Source organism: Oncorhynchus tshawytscha, linkage group LG20, assembly GCF_018296145.1.
Source record: "Oncorhynchus tshawytscha isolate Ot180627B linkage group LG20, Otsh_v2.0, whole genome shotgun sequence".
NCBI lineage: Eukaryota > Metazoa > Chordata > Actinopteri > Salmoniformes > Salmonidae > Oncorhynchus > Oncorhynchus tshawytscha.
This window is the reverse complement of record NC_056448.1, coordinates 23400789-23417847: the sequence shown is the minus strand read 5'-3', so window position 1 is coordinate 23417847 and position 17059 is coordinate 23400789. Positions and strand designations below refer to the sequence as shown.

The window sequence follows — 17059 nt, the reverse complement described above, 5'->3', positions numbered from 1 at the left end:
TTCATTGTAAATGTAAAAAAATTCTTAACTGTCTTGCCTAGTTAAATAAAGGTTAAACAACACATTTTAAAAAGTAAAGGCCCCGTGTACTACTTTTTCTTTAGCAAACAATATTTGTATAATTTTTTCATGGGTGCTACTTCCCGCAGTACAAGTTGCCTTCTGAATCAAAGTCCATTTGAAAACTATACATTTGTACAAAGGACCACCATCAAGGTCTTCCTATGATCTGGATATGAAGTTCTCCTATGTTGTCCACATGATTGGATGCAGGCCAAGAACCTGTCTTTACCTCCACTCATTATCAGTGGGGGTTTTCAGGCAATTAGATAAGCCTCAGCCAACTAATAATAAAATCCACTGTGTCGTTTCAGATAGACATCTATTTCATATAGACAGCTGTAGTGATTTTTTTCTTCTTCTCAGAAACCCACATTGTATTTTTTTGTCGCGCCGGGGTGGAGCACTCGCTCGAGGCGACAGTGACGTGCAGATAGACTGGGAGCGCGCAGATCCGCCCTCTATCCGCCATTTTTTTTTGTCTCAGACTCAATCAGGTTGGAGGTGTGGAGCCGAGTATAAACAAGGGAAAGACAAATACTAGTGAGACCTTATTATTGAAAAAAATCAGGGGACAGAAATATACTCAAGAAATTCGACTGTTTTGGGACTCTATACACATGCAGGGGAACCGAGATACTCTTGTGATTTAAATTTGTGTGGAGACGTGTTGCAGGCCGCCATTTTTTGTTACTGCCTCAAAAGTCTGTCGGGACTCAAGAAAAGGATTGAACATATATATTTCGTGCCTTACAGTTCGACCAAGAAGATACAAAGTAACAATTTGGGCTTCGGCGCACAGCTATTTGCAACATTGTATCGACAATGGAGACTCGTTTAATCAAGTAGTGAGGCGACCTTTTCCGTTCTCATTTACTGACAGGGACTGGATATACATTATATTGTTTCATGAGATGTATGTTTGCTTTTTCGGAAGACGGAACTTAAAGAGGAACCTTGATTGATCATTGTTGCAGTCAGGCATTCTGTATATGTATAGCTTCTACTTTTAGACATTGAGAACTGGCATTTGTCATTGACAATAAACGGATAACCGTTACGCTTCAGAGTTGTCTCAGGCTATTCACAGTCTCTGAAACGTCAGGTTACGTTTGTATTGGATTTAACTAACTGAAGCCTGCAGCCTTCGACTTGAAAATCAATTTGGGCGGCTGATTACCCTTCCCTGGATCTTCAAAATCGTTATCTAGCTTATTTAGTTCTGTGTTTTTGTTTATTTATTGTTTTAAACTAATATTTGTTATTTCTATTTTATTTATAGAAGTTAATTTTGATCAAATATGTCATCTGCAAGGTTCGATCCATCGGACCGGTCCAGTTGGTATTTTGGGCCGGTGTCAAGACAGGAGGCGCAGAATAGATTACAAGGACAGAGGCATGGCATGTTTTTGGTTCGGGATTCTTCAACCTGCCCTGGCGACTATGTGCTGTCAGTATCTGAAAATTCCAAAGTGTCCCACTATATCATCAACTCCTTACCAAGCATGAGGTTCAAAATTGGAGATCAAGAATTTGATCACCTCCCAGCACTTTTGGAGTTCTATAAAATCCACTACCTGGATACGACTACACTGATAGAACCTGCCCCCAGGTAAGGAACTGCCAGAGGCTGCGCCTGCGGCCACATACCACTCAATGGAAATAAGTTAAAAGCTCTTATTTAGGCCTCAGGTTTTCAAGATCTTTAAAATTCGAATGATTTGACACATTACCTGCTATGTGATGGACCTCTCAGAAACTGAGTCTGAGGGTTGTATCCCATGTCAATCATAAACTTTACCAGTCTTCTACTTATTGAGTAGTGACTGCATGTAATGACAGGTTTAACAATGACTTGCATAGTTCCTGTCTGGCTAGGGCTACTGTCTTACACCAGTTTGAGTTATTTATATGTTTCATAACAATTTTAACCTTGACTGGTGTGGTATGTTCACAAAGGGGGTGTGACACAAAACAGTAGTGACATTTGGGGAGAGGAATGTATGTACTTTGATCTAGTCCAGCGTTTCCCAAACTCTGTCCTGTGGACCCCAAGGGGTGCACGTTTTGTTTTTTGCCCTAGCACTAGCAAACATTGATTATTTGAATCAGCTGTGTAGTGCTAAGGCAAAAACCAAAATACTGGGAAATACTGATCTAGTCAGATGATTTCAGTATTTCAGCAGTAAAACTTGTGTTCATATTATATTGAAACAGTCGTGTGATAATCAATACTGAACCAAAATACACTTCATGACAAAGTATGTGGACACCTGCTTCTAGTCGAACATCTTATTTCAAAATCATCGGCATTAATATGAAGTTGGTCCCCCTTTGCTGCTATAACAGCCTCCATTCTTCTGGGAAGGCTTTCCACTAGATGTTGGAATATTGCTGTAGGGACTTGATTCCATTCAGCCACGAACACAAGCGAGGTCGGGCACTGATGATGGGCGATTAGGCCTTCCTCGCAGTCAGCATTCCAATTCATCCCAAAGGTGTTCGATGGGGTTGAGGTCAATGCTCTGTCCAGTCAAGTTCTAACACACCGATCTCAACAGACCATTTCTGTATGGAACTCGCTTTGTGCATTTGGCCAATGTCATGCTGAAACAGGAAAGGGCCTTCCACAACGTTGAAAGCACAGAATCGTCTAGAATGTAATTGTATGCTGTAATGTTAAGATTTCCCTTCACTGGAACTAAGGGGCCTAGCCCAAACCATGAAAACAGCCCCCAGACCATTATTCCCCCTCCACCCAACTTCACAGTTGGCACTATGCAATCGGGCAGGTAGGGTTCCCCTGGCCTCCGCCAAACCCAGATTCGTCTGTCGGTGAAGCGTTAGTCATCACTCGAGAACGTGTTTCCACTGCTCCAGAGTCCAATGGTGGCGATCTTTACACCACTCCAGTCGTCGCTTGGCATTACGCATTGTGTGGCTGCTCGTCCATGGAAACCCATTTCATGAAGCTCCAGACGAACAGTTCTTGTGCTGACGTTGCTTCCAGAGGCAGTTTGGAACTCTGTAGTGAGTGTTGCAACCGAGGACAGATGATTTTTATACGCTACGTGCTTCAGCACTCGGTGGTCAGTGTTCTGTGAGCTTGTGTGGCCTACCACTTTGTGTCTGAGCAGTTGTTGATCCTAGATATTCCACTTTACAATAACAGCACTTACAGTTGACTGGGGCAGCTCTCGAAGGGCAGAAAGTTGGCGAACTGACTTGTTCGAAAGGTGGTATCCTATGGCGGTGCCACGTTGAAAGTCACTGAGCTCTTCAGTAAGGCCATTCTACTGACAATGTTTGTCTATGGAGATTTCCTGTCTGTGTGCTTGATTTTTATTTACCTGTCCACAACTGGTGTGAAATACTGCACAAAAAAAATAGCCAAATCCACTAATTTGAAGTGGTGTCCACAAACTTTTGTATATATAGTGTATAAATGCAACAAGAAACAATTAAAAAAAGATTTTACGGAGTTAGTTTGTATAAGAAAATCAGTCAATTTAAATAAATTAGGCCCTAGTTTATGGACTGGAGAAACAGATATGCATCTGTTGGTCACATATCTTTTTTTTTAAAGTTGGGGGCGTGGATCAGAAAACCAGTTAGTATCTGGTGTGACCACCATTTTCTTCATGTAGTGCGACACATCTCCTTCGCATCAATCAGGCTGTTGATTGTGGCTTCTGGAATGTTGTCCCACTCCTCTTCAATGGCTGTGCAAAGTTGCTGCATATTGGTGGGAACTGGAACATGCTGTCGTACACGTCGATCCAGCATCCCAAACATGCTCAATGGTTGACGTGTCTGGTGAGTATGCAGGCCATGGAAGAACTGTGAAATGTTCAGCTTCCAGGAATTGTGTACAGATCCTTGCGATATGGGGCAGTGTATTATCATGCTAAAAGAATGAGATGATGGCGGCAGATGAATGGCATGACAATGGGCCTCAGGATCTCGTCACGGAATCTCTATGCATTCAAATTGCCATCAATAAAATGCAATTGTGTTCGTTGTCAGTAGTTTATGCCTGCCCATAACATAACCCCACTGCCACCATGGGGCACTGTGTTCACAACGTGGACATCAGCAAACTGCTCGCCCTCACAAAACCATACACTTGGTCTGCGGTTGTGACGCCGGTTGGACATGCTGCCAAATCCTCTAAAACAACTTTGTAGGTGGCTTATGGTAGAGAAAGGAACATTCAATTCTCTGACAACAGTTCTGGTGAACATTTCTGCAGTCAGCATATCATTTGCATGCTCCCTCAACTTGAGACACCTGTGGCATTGTGTTGTGTGCACATTTTAGTGGCCTTTTATTGTCCCCAGCACAAGATGCACATGTGTAATGATTGTGCTGTTAAATTGACTTATTGATATGCCACACCTGTCAGGTGGATGGAATATCTTGGCCAAAGAGAGATTCTTACTAACAGGGATGTAAACAAATTTGTGCACAACATTTTAGAGATGAGCTTTTTGTGCCTATGGAACATTTCTGGGACTTTTTATTCCAGCTCATGAAACATGGGACCAACACTTTACATGTTGCATTTATATGTTAATCTGTTTTTTTTTTTATGCTCCCCCTCCTCCGGCCCTCTTCCTCCCCAGGTACCCAAACACAGCTATAGGCACCAGCCCCATTCAGACGATGGGCGGCCCAGAAGACAACCTGGAGTATGTGCGGACTCTGTACGACTTCACGGGCAGCGATGCTGAGGACCTGCCCTTTAAGAAGGGGGAGATCCTGATCATCCTGGAGAAGCCTGAGGAGCAGTGGTGGAGTGCCAAGAGCAAGGAGGGCCGCATGGGCATGATCCCTGTGCCCTATGTGGAGAAGCTGGTGCGACCCTCCCCTCATCCTGGCCAGCCTCCTCACGGCTCCCGCAACTCCAACAGCTATGGCATCCCCGAGCCGGCCCACGCTTACGCTCAGCCTCAGACCCCTTCGCCCCTTCCCCCTGGCACCCCCGGAGCGGTCATCACCCCCCTGCCCTCCATGCAGAATGGGCCCGTCATGGCTAAGGCCATCCAGAAACGAGTGCCCTGTGCCTATGACAAGACGGCCCTGGCTCTAGAGGTAGGAGTCCCTCACTTTCTGTCCCAGCATGGCTTTGTGAAGGGAGGCCTCAATGCCTAAATGTTCCCAGTTGTCTTCTATGCTTGTAGTTCACTAGATTCTGTACATTTCATAAGATTTAATGAGCTGGTAATGGGAAAGTTGTGTTGTAATTTGTCAGGAACTTAAGCCTGCAGACACAGTACCCATTAGCTACACTGGGCCCAATAATGGACTAAAGGAGCCTAGCGTTACTCCTTATAGTCCAAGGACCTTACATGTTCTGTTTGAAGGCGATTTGCTATGTATACCAAAACAACCAAATACTCTATCTAAACGTGAATCGATTCTTAATTGTGGTACGGTTCTAGAAACATAAATCCCTCTACTTTCATATCACATCAAACTAGTTTCACAAATGTAAAATACACACTAACTGTACACTTTTTTAACCCATTTTAACACAGTTGCAGCCAACAGTATTTTTCAGTGACAACTCGTTTAAGGCGTCCATCTTCCGTTTACACACAGGTGTTGTTAGACGCAGATAGCTAATTAGCGGAGGTAGTCCACCTTGTCTCCCATCTGTTTTACATAAACAAGAGCTGTAACATGGAAATATGGGAACCCTAACCCTGTAAAGGTGTAGTAATTTAACCATTTTTTTCTGATGCATGTTAATGTTTAAAGCAAGCAAGAAGATACTATCATCAATAGGTGCTAAAGCAGTTAGGGTCTGAATGCGGAAAGTCTACACAGGCAGCCCAATTCTGATATTTATTCCACTAATTGGTCTTTTGATGAATTGCATCAGATCTATTCACATCAAATCTTTTTCAGAGCTGATCTGATAGGTCAAAAGACCAATTACACAAAAAAAGATAAGAATTGGGCTGCCTGTGTAAACACAGCCATTGTGCTAAATATTATGGATCAAGTCATTTAATGACAGTTGAGGTGACGACAGAATATGCTTGCGGCATCAGAACTGTCTTGCATCCCTCATATTTAGCATTTGGGCTCCCAAGTGGCGCAGCGGTCTAAGGCACTGCATCTTGGTGCTAGTGGTGTCACTACAGACCCTGGTTTGATTCCAGGCTGAATCACAACCGTCCCATAGGGCGGCACACAATTGGCCCAGCGGGATCTGGGTTTGGTCGGGGTAGGCCGTCATTGTAAATAAGAATTTATTCTTAACTGACTTGCCTAGTTAAATAAAGGTTAAATAAATAGCTAGTCTTTTCTCCTCCTCGCCGCCTTCTGTCCTTGCCAGTGGTATCAGTCTGTGTTGATTTTTCGAGAGGAAGTACAAAGTACTCAGCTTTCTGTGGAGTAGAAATGCTGAGTAATCAGTGGCGGCAGGTGTCTCAGCTCTCTCGAATCATCTCTATTTGTTAAGCTAGCCTTCAGGGGCTCCCGCTGTCCCAAAGACCACCCCTGAAGGACAGGCACCCCACGGGGAGGCTAGGGCTGATGACGTGCCAAGTGAGTGTCAAACAACACTACAAGAGCTTCACCTTTGGTCAGTGGTTTAAGCATTGAAGTAAATTCAGGCTTTATTCTCTGTAGACCTTGCTCTGACAGAGGGTAGTATCGAAAACCCGACCCTTGATTTTTGGACATAAGACTGTAAATTCATTAGGAATTCATCTCAAAGTATTTCCACTCATAAATCAAGAGACATATGTCATTGAGGATCAATCTCGTCAAGGTTTGCAAATACTGTATCTGTTTGGGATTCTTGAGTACAAATGATATATACTTATGTTCTGTCCCACCGACCATCCTCTGAAGAAAAAAATGGCCCACAGCTGAGCCTAGTTGATGGCCGCTGGCATAGAGGAACTACGTCACTGCCTACTTCAATACTTTGTCCAATTTGAATAAAATACAAAATAGTAGCTAACAAGTTGGAGATCACTGAGGTTATTTTTAATGAGTGCATTTTGCAAGTGGCTAGTTTGCGTCAACTTGAAAATAAAAGAGCTGCACACTCTAGGAGCTCAGATGCAAAAAAAAATGTAATACCAACGTTTCGACAGCAAAGCTGTCTTCATCAGGGTATAATCACAAACACTGCGGGATGACTCGTTTATATAGTGTCAAAAGACACAGGTGTCTGTAATCATGGCCAAGAGTGGCCTAATATCATTGGTAAATAATCAAATATTAAAATGTCATACAAAGAACAGCATACAAACAACAAATTGATAGCATACGATCATAGATTAATTTGACTACACAAGTTTACAAACAATTACAATGGCAACGAGTCATCCCGCAGTGTTTGATTTTTTTTTGCATCTGAGCTCCTAGGGTGTGCGGCTCTCTGGTTTCTATTCCGCTAACCAGCACCTCGTCTGAATAGGTGTGCGTTTCTTTTTCTTCTAGATAGTTTGCGTCAACTACCTTAAATACTTGAATCTAGGGGGCACTATTTTCATTTTTGGAAAAGTAACGTTCCCTAAGTAAACGGGCTATTTTGTCAGGACAAGATGCTAGAATATGCATATAATTGACAGCTTAGGATAGAAAACACTCTAAAGTTTCCAAAACTGTAAAAATATTGTCTGCGAGTATAACAGAACTGATATTGCAGGCGAAAGCCTGAGAAAAATCCAATCAGGAAGGGACTCTTATTTAGAGACCTCTGCGTTCCTATGCGTCCCTATTGAGCAGTGAATGAGATATCAACCAGATTCCTTTTTCTATGGCTTCCCTAATGTGTCTAGTGTCACAATACATAGTTTCAGGCTTTTATTTTGAAAAATGAGCCTGAACGTCAACATTGCGTCAGTGGTCAGCTGAAGTCTCTCAGAGTGTTTTGTGCGTAAAGGACAAATGCGGCCATTGTTTCTCTCTTTCCTACTAAGAAGCCATCTGTCCCAGGTAGATATATTATCGAATAGATATTTGAAAAACACCTTGAGGATTGATTATAAACAACGTTTACCATGTTTCTGTCGATATTATGGAGCTAATTTGGAATATTTTTCAGCGTTGTCGTGACCGCAATTTCCGGTCGAATTCTCAGCCAAACGTGAAGAACTAACGGGGTTATTTCGGCTAAAAAATATATATATTTTTGGAAAAAAGGAACATTTGCTATCTAACTGGGAGTCTTGTGAGTGAAAACATCCGAAGCTCATCAAAGGTAAACGATTTAATTTGATTGCTTTTCGGATTTTCGTGACCAGGTTGCCTGCTGCTAGCTAGGCATAATGCTATGCTAGGCTATCGATAAACTTACACAAATGCTTGTCTTGCTTTGGCTGTAAAGCATATTTTCAGGGTAATTAACAAAAGGCTAAGCTGTGTTTCAATATATTTCACTTGTGATTTCATGAATATGAATATTTTCTAGTAATATTTATGTCTGTTGCGTTATGCTAATTAGTGTCAGTTGATGATTACGCTCCCGGATCCGGGATGGGTAGTTACAAGATTAACTAAACCCACTGCAAAATTAGCTTTGGAATCGTGACTTTCTTGCATGTCTGCCTCAGTCTTTTCCCCTTATCAACGTAGGCAGTGATGTAATTCCTCTATGCAAAAAAAGTCTATTATTGAAACCAGCCACTGTGTTGCTGAGGGTCGGGTTTTCGAGACTAGAGAGCGGTTGCAAGAGAGAGAAATCCTGAGATTATTCATTAATCAGAGGGGACGTGTTTTGTGCATCAGATCAGTTTGTTCTCATCGTGTATCCACCAGAGCAGACGGCAGCTTAGTGCTTCAGATTTCCATCTGTCAGAAAGAAAGTCTGGGGTTGTGTGAATAGCACCACCTCTTTCACAAACTAGAGCAAGGCTGACTAATGCCTTGGATTACCAGCATACCCCAGAACACAGCCACAATTTGGTCAGTTAATGTTACTGTAGCCTTCACCACCTTGGTTTAAGTCAAATCTGACTTAATCATGGAAACTGTGGGGGAGGGGCTTCAGAGTACTAGACCCCCACACTATTGTAAACCGTTTCTCATTTAAGCATTGTTATTATGTTATAATTAAGTCTAATTTGATAGAGCAGTCTGATTGAGCAGCAGCAGGCCTGTAACCATTCATTCAAACCGCACTTTTGTGCGTTTTGCCAGCAGCTCTTCGCAAGCACACCGCTGTTTATGACTTCAAGCCTATCAGCCTAATGGCTGGTGTAACCAATGTGAAATGGCAAGCTAGTTAACTGGGTGTGCGCTAATACTGTTTCAAACGTCACTCGCTTTTAGATTTGGAGTAGTTATTCCCCTTGCGCTGCAAGGGCAGCGGCTTTTGTAGAGCGATGGGTAACGATGCTTTGAGTGTGGCTGTTGTCGATGTGTTCCTGGTTCGAGCCCAGGTAGGGGCGAGGAGGGGGACGGAAGCTATCAAAGTAGGTGAGAGAGGGTGGCGGTGAGGGGACACAGGAGGTGAGCAAATGTAATTGAGAAAAAAGGTGTCAAACTGTCAAACAATTATTTTTAAGTTAAACAAATTCTGTTGAGAATTGTTCTCATATTTGCGTATTTTTATAGCTTAGACCCTATTTCGCATCTGAGGTTTTTGTGTTGTGCCTGCCATCGGTTGAGATATGACATGCTCTTGAATACTCTTAATTTCAATCATAGAAATACAATTAATAGAATGGACGTATCCCATCATACCACTGCAATTTAGCTGCTACACCATTGAAATTTTAAATTGAAGTTAACTTCTAATTACAACCACAAAAATGATCGCCGGTCCACCCACATTCAAATGTCAACTTAAATGATCATGTCTATTCTATTATTTATGTTTCTATGTTGTCAATAGGTTCCCTGTGGAGGATTGACAGTATAATTTAAAACAACATATTCCCATTCAAGTCAACATTCTCTGATGTGTGAACTCCAACCTTCTTTGTAGTACTATTTGAGAGTTAAAATGTCTATTTTAGTACACAGACAAAACATGACACACACGCTGTGTTCAAGAGTATGCTGTATCTCAACCGATGGCGTGCACAACACAACCCCAGATGATGTAAAATAGGGTCTAAGCTACAACATACAATAATATGAAAAAAATCAGAGTTAAAGTGTTATTAAATCATTGACGTTAACAGTAAAAAAAAAAAATGTTTTTCCAATTTGACAACCCTGTTTGTAAGCTTTTAAATGATATCGAACTCAACTGTTTTTATATTTTCCAGTAATGAAGATATGTATGTCTCATGGTATGGTGGGGTATGCAAAATGGGTCAACTTTGAGCACGTTTATCTCCTTTAATTTTTTTGTCATTCAGGTCCAAACTGTAATTTTCTGAGCACTTCTACAATGGAAAAATATGTATGTAAGGTTTTGTTCAAATTCAAAAGGGGTGCTGTCAAAAAGTGATTCAAATGGATTCAATCTAATACTATCTCTGTCACTCAGAGTAGGTCATGGCCAACAGCAAAAACCTACAATTTAGCAGGCTATTTTGGGATCATCTGTTTCAGAAAATGAACCTCAGTCATTATATAAAAGTTCATCTGAAATTAGGAATATTTTTTATTTACTTTTATTTAACTAGGCAAATCAGTTAAGAACAAATTATTATTTACAACAGCCTACCGGGGAACAGTGGGTTAACTGGCTCGTTCAGGGGCAGAACGACATTTGTACCTTGTCAGCTCAGGGATTTGATCTAGCAACCTTTTGGTTTCTGTCCCAACACTCTAACCACTAGGCTACCTGCCTCCCCCAATATACCCTGTGATATACCGCACCACCCAGCCCCTTCATAACAGAAAACGGCTACTGAAGTATAGTTATTACCAGCCAAATGTTTGGTTATTGAAAATATATGAACATTTGCGATGTCCATTTTAGAATATTGTATCACCACACAACAGGATCATTACTTATATAAAGAAAGTACAAGTAGCCTATACACACAGTGTACGAACACCTTCCTAATGTGGACTGCACCCCCCTTTGCCCTCAGAACAGTCTCAATTCGTCGGGGCATGGACTCTACAAGGTGTCAAGTGTTCCACAGGGATGCTGGCCCATGTTGGCTCCAATGCTTTCCACAGTTGTGTCAAGTTGGCTCAATGTGCTTTGGGTGTTGGATCATTCTTGACACACAAGGGAAACTGTTGAGTGTGAAAAACCCAGCAGCTTTGCAGTTCTTGACACACTCAAACCGGTGGGCTTGGCACCTACTACCATACCCTGTTCAAATATACGTATATCTTTTGTCTCGCCCATTCACCCTCTGAATGCCACAGATACAAATCAAATCAAATTTATTTATATAGCCCTTCGTACATCAGCTGATATCTCAAAGTGCTGTACAGAAACCCAGCCTAAAACCCCAAACAGCAAGCAATGCAGGTGTAGAATACACAATCCATGTCTCAATTGTCTCAAGGCTTAAAACTTCTTTAACCTTTCTCCTCCCCTTCGTTATTGAAGTGAATTTAACAAGTGACATCAATAAGAGATCATAGCTTTCACCTGTATTCACCTGGTCAATCTGTCATGGAAAGAGCAGGTGTTCCTAATTTTTGTACACTCAGTGTGCATTGGATTTTCCTGAGAGGTTATTTCAGGACCCATTCACCCATCACTTTGTCATCCTTTCGAAGTAGTCCAATTAGTTATATTAAATGTTGAGTACATCAATGTTCTTTCATTATGCGAGGTGAGGATTATGGTTATGGATGGCACGTCTATATGACTTCAATGTGCTTGATGCCTCATTCTGATCCATACTTTCTGCTACATCTAGAGCCTGCCCTCCACGTTTAGGTTTTAATCTTCCTCTTAACAATGACAACTTCCCACATTTAATCCTGAGTGAATAGCATATGGTCTGTGCAGATAGGGGTCATGCACAGTGTCGCAAAGCACCAAAGTTATGGCTTTCTGCTCGACCTGTCACAACCATATTACGGTGTCAAATACATGGAGGGTTGAAGATCAATGAGTCTGTCAGTACTTTATTGTGTGATGGAGGCTCTTACACTTATCTTAAATTGTCCACCTCATTTGTCTGTGGAATTAAGGAAAACTTAATTCCAACTGTCCTTCATTTCTCCTCAGGTGGGTGATATAGTCAAAGTGACGAGGATGAACATCAGCGGTCAGTGGGAGGGAGAGGTGAATGGCCGGAGGGGTCTCTTCCCCTTCACCCATGTCAAAATAATGGACCCCCAGAATCCGGATGAGAGTGAATGACCTGGACCCCAACCAACCCTCCCTCCCCACAGTGACACTCAAACCTGCTGGCTGTCTCCATCCCGCCCGCCAATGTCACCACGGTTATTTGCTTGCCTGCTTGGGGCTGTGCGACAGCGGTCTCTGTTATCGTCATGCCAACCATTGTGCGGCTTTCTGACTGTTTACAGCTCTGGACTCAACTAAACTCCCCCATCTGGTTACAGGCTCGTCAGTGTTTTTTGCCTTTGTCTTTTCATTTTCAGACTATCGGTTGGTTGTGTGTGTTGCCATGGCTCCCATGACGCCATGTCTTACCTGGTCATTTTTTATTTGATCTTGGTTACATTTGAATACTTAGGGATTTTTTGAGAGCTTGCTTGGACTGTGTGTTTTGTGTTGTGGATGGGAGGAGGTTAATGTGAAAAAGAAGAGAGGTGACTGAACATCACATGGACTGACTGAGGAGAGCAAAGTCATAAAGGGCTCCAAGTGGAGCCTGAGGATAGAACCAGACAGTTGACTGTGTCTCTCTCCAAACAATCATTCACTGTTGGTACCTTAGCCACGTACACACACACACACAGATTGACCATTACTTGTGTGTGTGTGTGTGTGTGTGTGTGTGTGTGTGTGTGTGTGTGTGTGTGTGTGTGTGTGTGTGTGTGTGTGTGTGTGTGTGTGTATCAGTCTCAACACCTCTCTTGACTGACACAAGCTGAGCTGACTTGGGCAGGAGGACAAGGCAGAGGCTGACAGAGGAGTTCAAGCCCACATGGATTCTGCCTTGTGGAATAGCCCATAGCCTCAGTGACACAGACCTAGTTGACAGTTTCGTTATTTATGTTTTCCCCAGACTACATGTGAAATGGCCATATGTGAAGACATATTTTGTTTAATTTGTGCCATAAATTCAGGAGTGCTGAGCGAAGCGTTTGTTGTAGTATAAGTGCATGACTGTGACCAGGCTATAGCCAATGTTGTAAGAGTACTTATAAATGCTGTTGAGGGGTAAGGGCTTTTCTATGAGACGGATGCCTCATGCATCCAATGATATGGGTCACAGGAGGTGGGCAAATGTTGCAGCCAGCCAATGACACCTCATCAATGCCTTTCACTGAAAAATGCAACTTTAGTACAAGCAATTCTTCCCTGTTTCCTCTCCGGGTTCCCTAAGGTGGTGATTGGTTACACCCCTGACTCTCATCTCTAGCCAGTGTTGACTGTCAAGCACAGGACCTGAGAAGAGAACTTGGTTGTCTTTGGTTATGTCTAACTGACATTGTGATGCCAAATCTGTCCTGCTCTCTGGTCTTGGTGTGAGTGTGCTGATAAAGTGCTTCATTAGATCTCTGCTGTAAAGAAGACTTACCCTTCCTGTTGTCTCTTCCCTAGTGCTTGCCCATCAATCCCCCTGAGCTTTTTCATTGGGTAGAGTAATACCATTGTACAACTATCAATCATGTCCTGACTGTAGTGTTTTTTTTGTTAGGCAACTGTTGAATTGAGCATTTAATATTTGTTTTAATAACCTTGTAAACAATTAGACTGAAGGTGACTTTTTTTAAAGGGAAAAAAATGCCTGCTGGTGGCCTCTGTGCATGACCTCTTGGCCTCTCCCAGGTCAAATGCTGCTTTGTCTCAATGAACATTTCCTCATTAAAATATGAATTAGACTTGTTTTTATTGCCTCTGTGGAATCAATCCATTCAAATGTAGTTTGGGTTTCCTTGTGCAACCTCCATATTAAACCCTCTGATTAAGCAATACACCAATTTTAATTTATGTTTTAGTTGGGTAAACATATGTTTTATTAACGTGCTTTGTAAAGGCATTAGCAGTATTACTGTTTTTTTCCCTCATGTTTTAGAGTGCCTCTGTGTTGTCCTCTTAATTCAAAATAAAAAATTGTGCCTTTTATTTTCTTATACCATTTGCATGTGTTAATATTTCCCATGGTTAACACCTGTCCTGGTATGGCCCTTTATGTACAGAACAACTAAATAAAATGTATGTCTACTTCTTTAAGTTGCTCTGACCTCTTTACTATGAGGGTAATGAGTGCCCCAAATAAGTCTCTTCTTCTGCTCAGAACAGACAGGGGGGAATGTGTTCGGTAAAGGGGAGCAGGTGGGTGGGATGTTTTGCAGCAGGACTGACTGTATCTGGAGCAGGGGACATTTGCTCTCCATCTCTGCTTCATTTCTATCAGTTCCAGTTTTGATTGGGGCTGTGCCCAGGAGAAAGGAAGCAATTAATGAATGTTAATGAAGAGCTAATAAAAGAAAGCTTGCATACGCAGTGCTGACCTAGAGAGAGAGAAAGAAACTTTTCAAGGGCAAGGTTTAGTCTAAATCTCTTCTCACATGAGGTATCCATCTGTTTTATTGGGGTAAAGTCTTTTTGACATGTGACTGGTTTCAGGAAACTAGGTGTATATTTAATGCACGCATGCAGGTCTACTACATAAAATGTAACCATCTAAGGTTTCAGTTGAATAGGGTACACTTTGGGAAAGCAATGCTCAGTTGATTTAATACCAGTTTAGTTTTACACTCTCCAAACTATTTTGACAGGTATTTGTGAGGTCTTCTTGGTGAGAAAGAAGAGAGTGTGGTCTGTGCTGGAGGAGGGGGAAGGAGATGGGATGGAGGGCAATGCTTCTCTGGCCTGTTGGTATGCAAACCAGATGGCATCCAGCCTCCACCAGGCTATTTGGGAAGAATGTCCAACAAGCCACATGCCATCCGAATTGTATAACTTCCTTAATTTAGCTGGACCCCAGAAAGAGTAATGGGGATCCTTAATAAATACACATTGTATGGTCTTTGGAGATTAAATTATACAACTGGAGGTGACATCTGCATCTATGTCTATTCTTCCGGTATCTCTCCCTATCTGTGGCTGACTCCTTGAACTAGAACCCATACTACACTGAAGAGCCTCTGCTTCTAGCAGCCTAGGTAGTAAGCGATATTGTCTACTCTTTGAGCTCGGCGTATGACATCTCCAGACACCGCCGCCAGGCAGACTGGGGGGGGATACAGATGCTCACAATGATACACAAGAACAGGTGCATATGAGCGCTCGACTGCGGCCAACTGGGGTTACCACTGCCGCCGGGTGTCTCGTGGACAAAGTGTCACTGCACTGGCGGCGATATAAATAATGCCATTACGTAACTGTCTCTGGGCCCATATGCTTCTGAAACAAATGGTACAGTAGCCTACTATGTTCTAGATTTAACTGCATACACGTACCTCAGGACTACAGGAAAAGTGATTAACCACAAGAGGGTGTTGTTTTGTGCCAAATTCGAAGCAGCTGTGTGCCTCTCCCCATCCTCCCCTTTTGCACCTTCCGTTTACAGGAATGGGCCCCCGTTTAATTGTATGGGTCTCTACCCGCTGTCCTTCCCCAGCCAAGCAGGTGCATGTAGACTACTCCACATTCTCGCCGTTGCCACCAAGAAGCTGAAACAGTCCACTGCAGTCTACGCCAACCTGCATCATTGACCTGTTCAGCATCAATGATCACGTCTACATGCACACCCATATCTCCTTATTATTCGGGATACTCAAGTCATCTGTTTTTGCGTTGAGGCATATAAACATCATGTCCCGTTTACAATAACACGTAAAAGCTTGCATCCCGGTTATGAGAAACCTGGATAAGATGTCTGGGATATGCTGATCTTAGAATGGGTATTGTGGCATGTCAACAGCTTATCCCGTTTACTGGTTTTTTTTTCTTTGAGGTCTGCACATGCTCAGTTTCGAATATCATGGGTGATAAGCGATATTGTTTTCATCTACACCGGTAAAGTTGTCTGTTTCATGTAGGAACCTGTGAGAAAACACAATAACTCCAAAATAATGGAAAGATTGTTCCTGTGCAAAATGTCCAAATGTCATCAGTTTCCCCGGTTTTAAGGAAATGAAAATCTGAGAAAACGATGAAATACATTTCTGATAAGACTTCAGTTTGTCTTGTTTGCATATTTTATGTGGTTGAAATACTGTCTGCTTGCATAACAGTGTTACATGTTACACGCACATTCACATTTTCTCAAGAGATGCTGTAAGAAATAAATCCTATTTCTCCACTCCTGTCCCGAAGACAAAATTAACATTTGTTCTATAATTTCACTTCTAGAAATGCATAATTAATATTATATTACACTACCTGTGAGAGATTATAGGCCTACAGTCAGTGTCCAGATTTCAGTTACTATTCATTTAACCCGTAATAATTTAAATGAGGAATATTCTGTTTATTCATGGATACAGGGATACTCATGAGCTGGACATCAAGGGTGCATGTAAAGAACTTATCCTGAATAAGAATGGGATATGAGCTACAGAATACTGTGCACGTGCAAACATATTCAAACATATTCAATGTCCTGTTCTGCATCATTGTTCTGTCTGTCTTATTTCGTTTTCCAAACAAAGTGCCTCACCTCTCTGCTCTCTCTCTCCTTAGCAGTATGGCTCTCCGCCACATTAAATTGGAGTCATTAAAGGCTAAGTCAATGTATTCCTTTGGACTAGCAGTGGCTTCTGTGGTAATTCCTTAAATGAATCAGGCTGTGGTTGATGGTCAACCTCTCCTCAGGCTGTAAAGCACCAGGTTGATGCAGCCCTTTCTCCATTACCAGCTAACCTCCAGCTAACTGTTGGTGGCTGCCATGTTGGAGTGTGTAGCCCATAGTGATGAGTGCTGCCCTGGGAGCTGTGAAAGAGATTGCAGGCTCTATCCCCT

The 17059-nt window shown here is 42.3% G+C and overlaps 1 protein-coding gene across 4 annotated transcripts; it reads left to right on the top strand.

The window, feature by feature from the left end:
- Positions 1-501: 501 nt before the first annotated feature.
- LOC112220384 (crk-like protein) lies at positions 502-14323 on the top strand. Of its 4 annotated transcripts, none has more exons than XM_024382258.2 (4): positions 502-908; positions 1343-1672; positions 4686-5154; positions 12182-14323. In XM_024382258.2, the coding sequence occupies exons 2-4, from the start codon at positions 1362-1364 to the stop codon at positions 12314-12316; spliced, it is 915 nt and encodes a 304-aa protein (XP_024238026.1). In that variant the 5' UTR covers positions 502-908; positions 1343-1361; the 3' UTR covers positions 12317-14323. The 4 variants fall into 4 exon arrangements, with proteins under 4 accessions (XP_024238026.1, XP_042158317.1, XP_042158318.1 ...); XM_042302383.1 differs by having other exon boundaries at positions 504-908; positions 1376-1672; XM_042302384.1 differs by having other exon boundaries at positions 506-603; positions 1376-1672.
- Positions 14324-17059: the final 2736 nt, after the last annotated feature.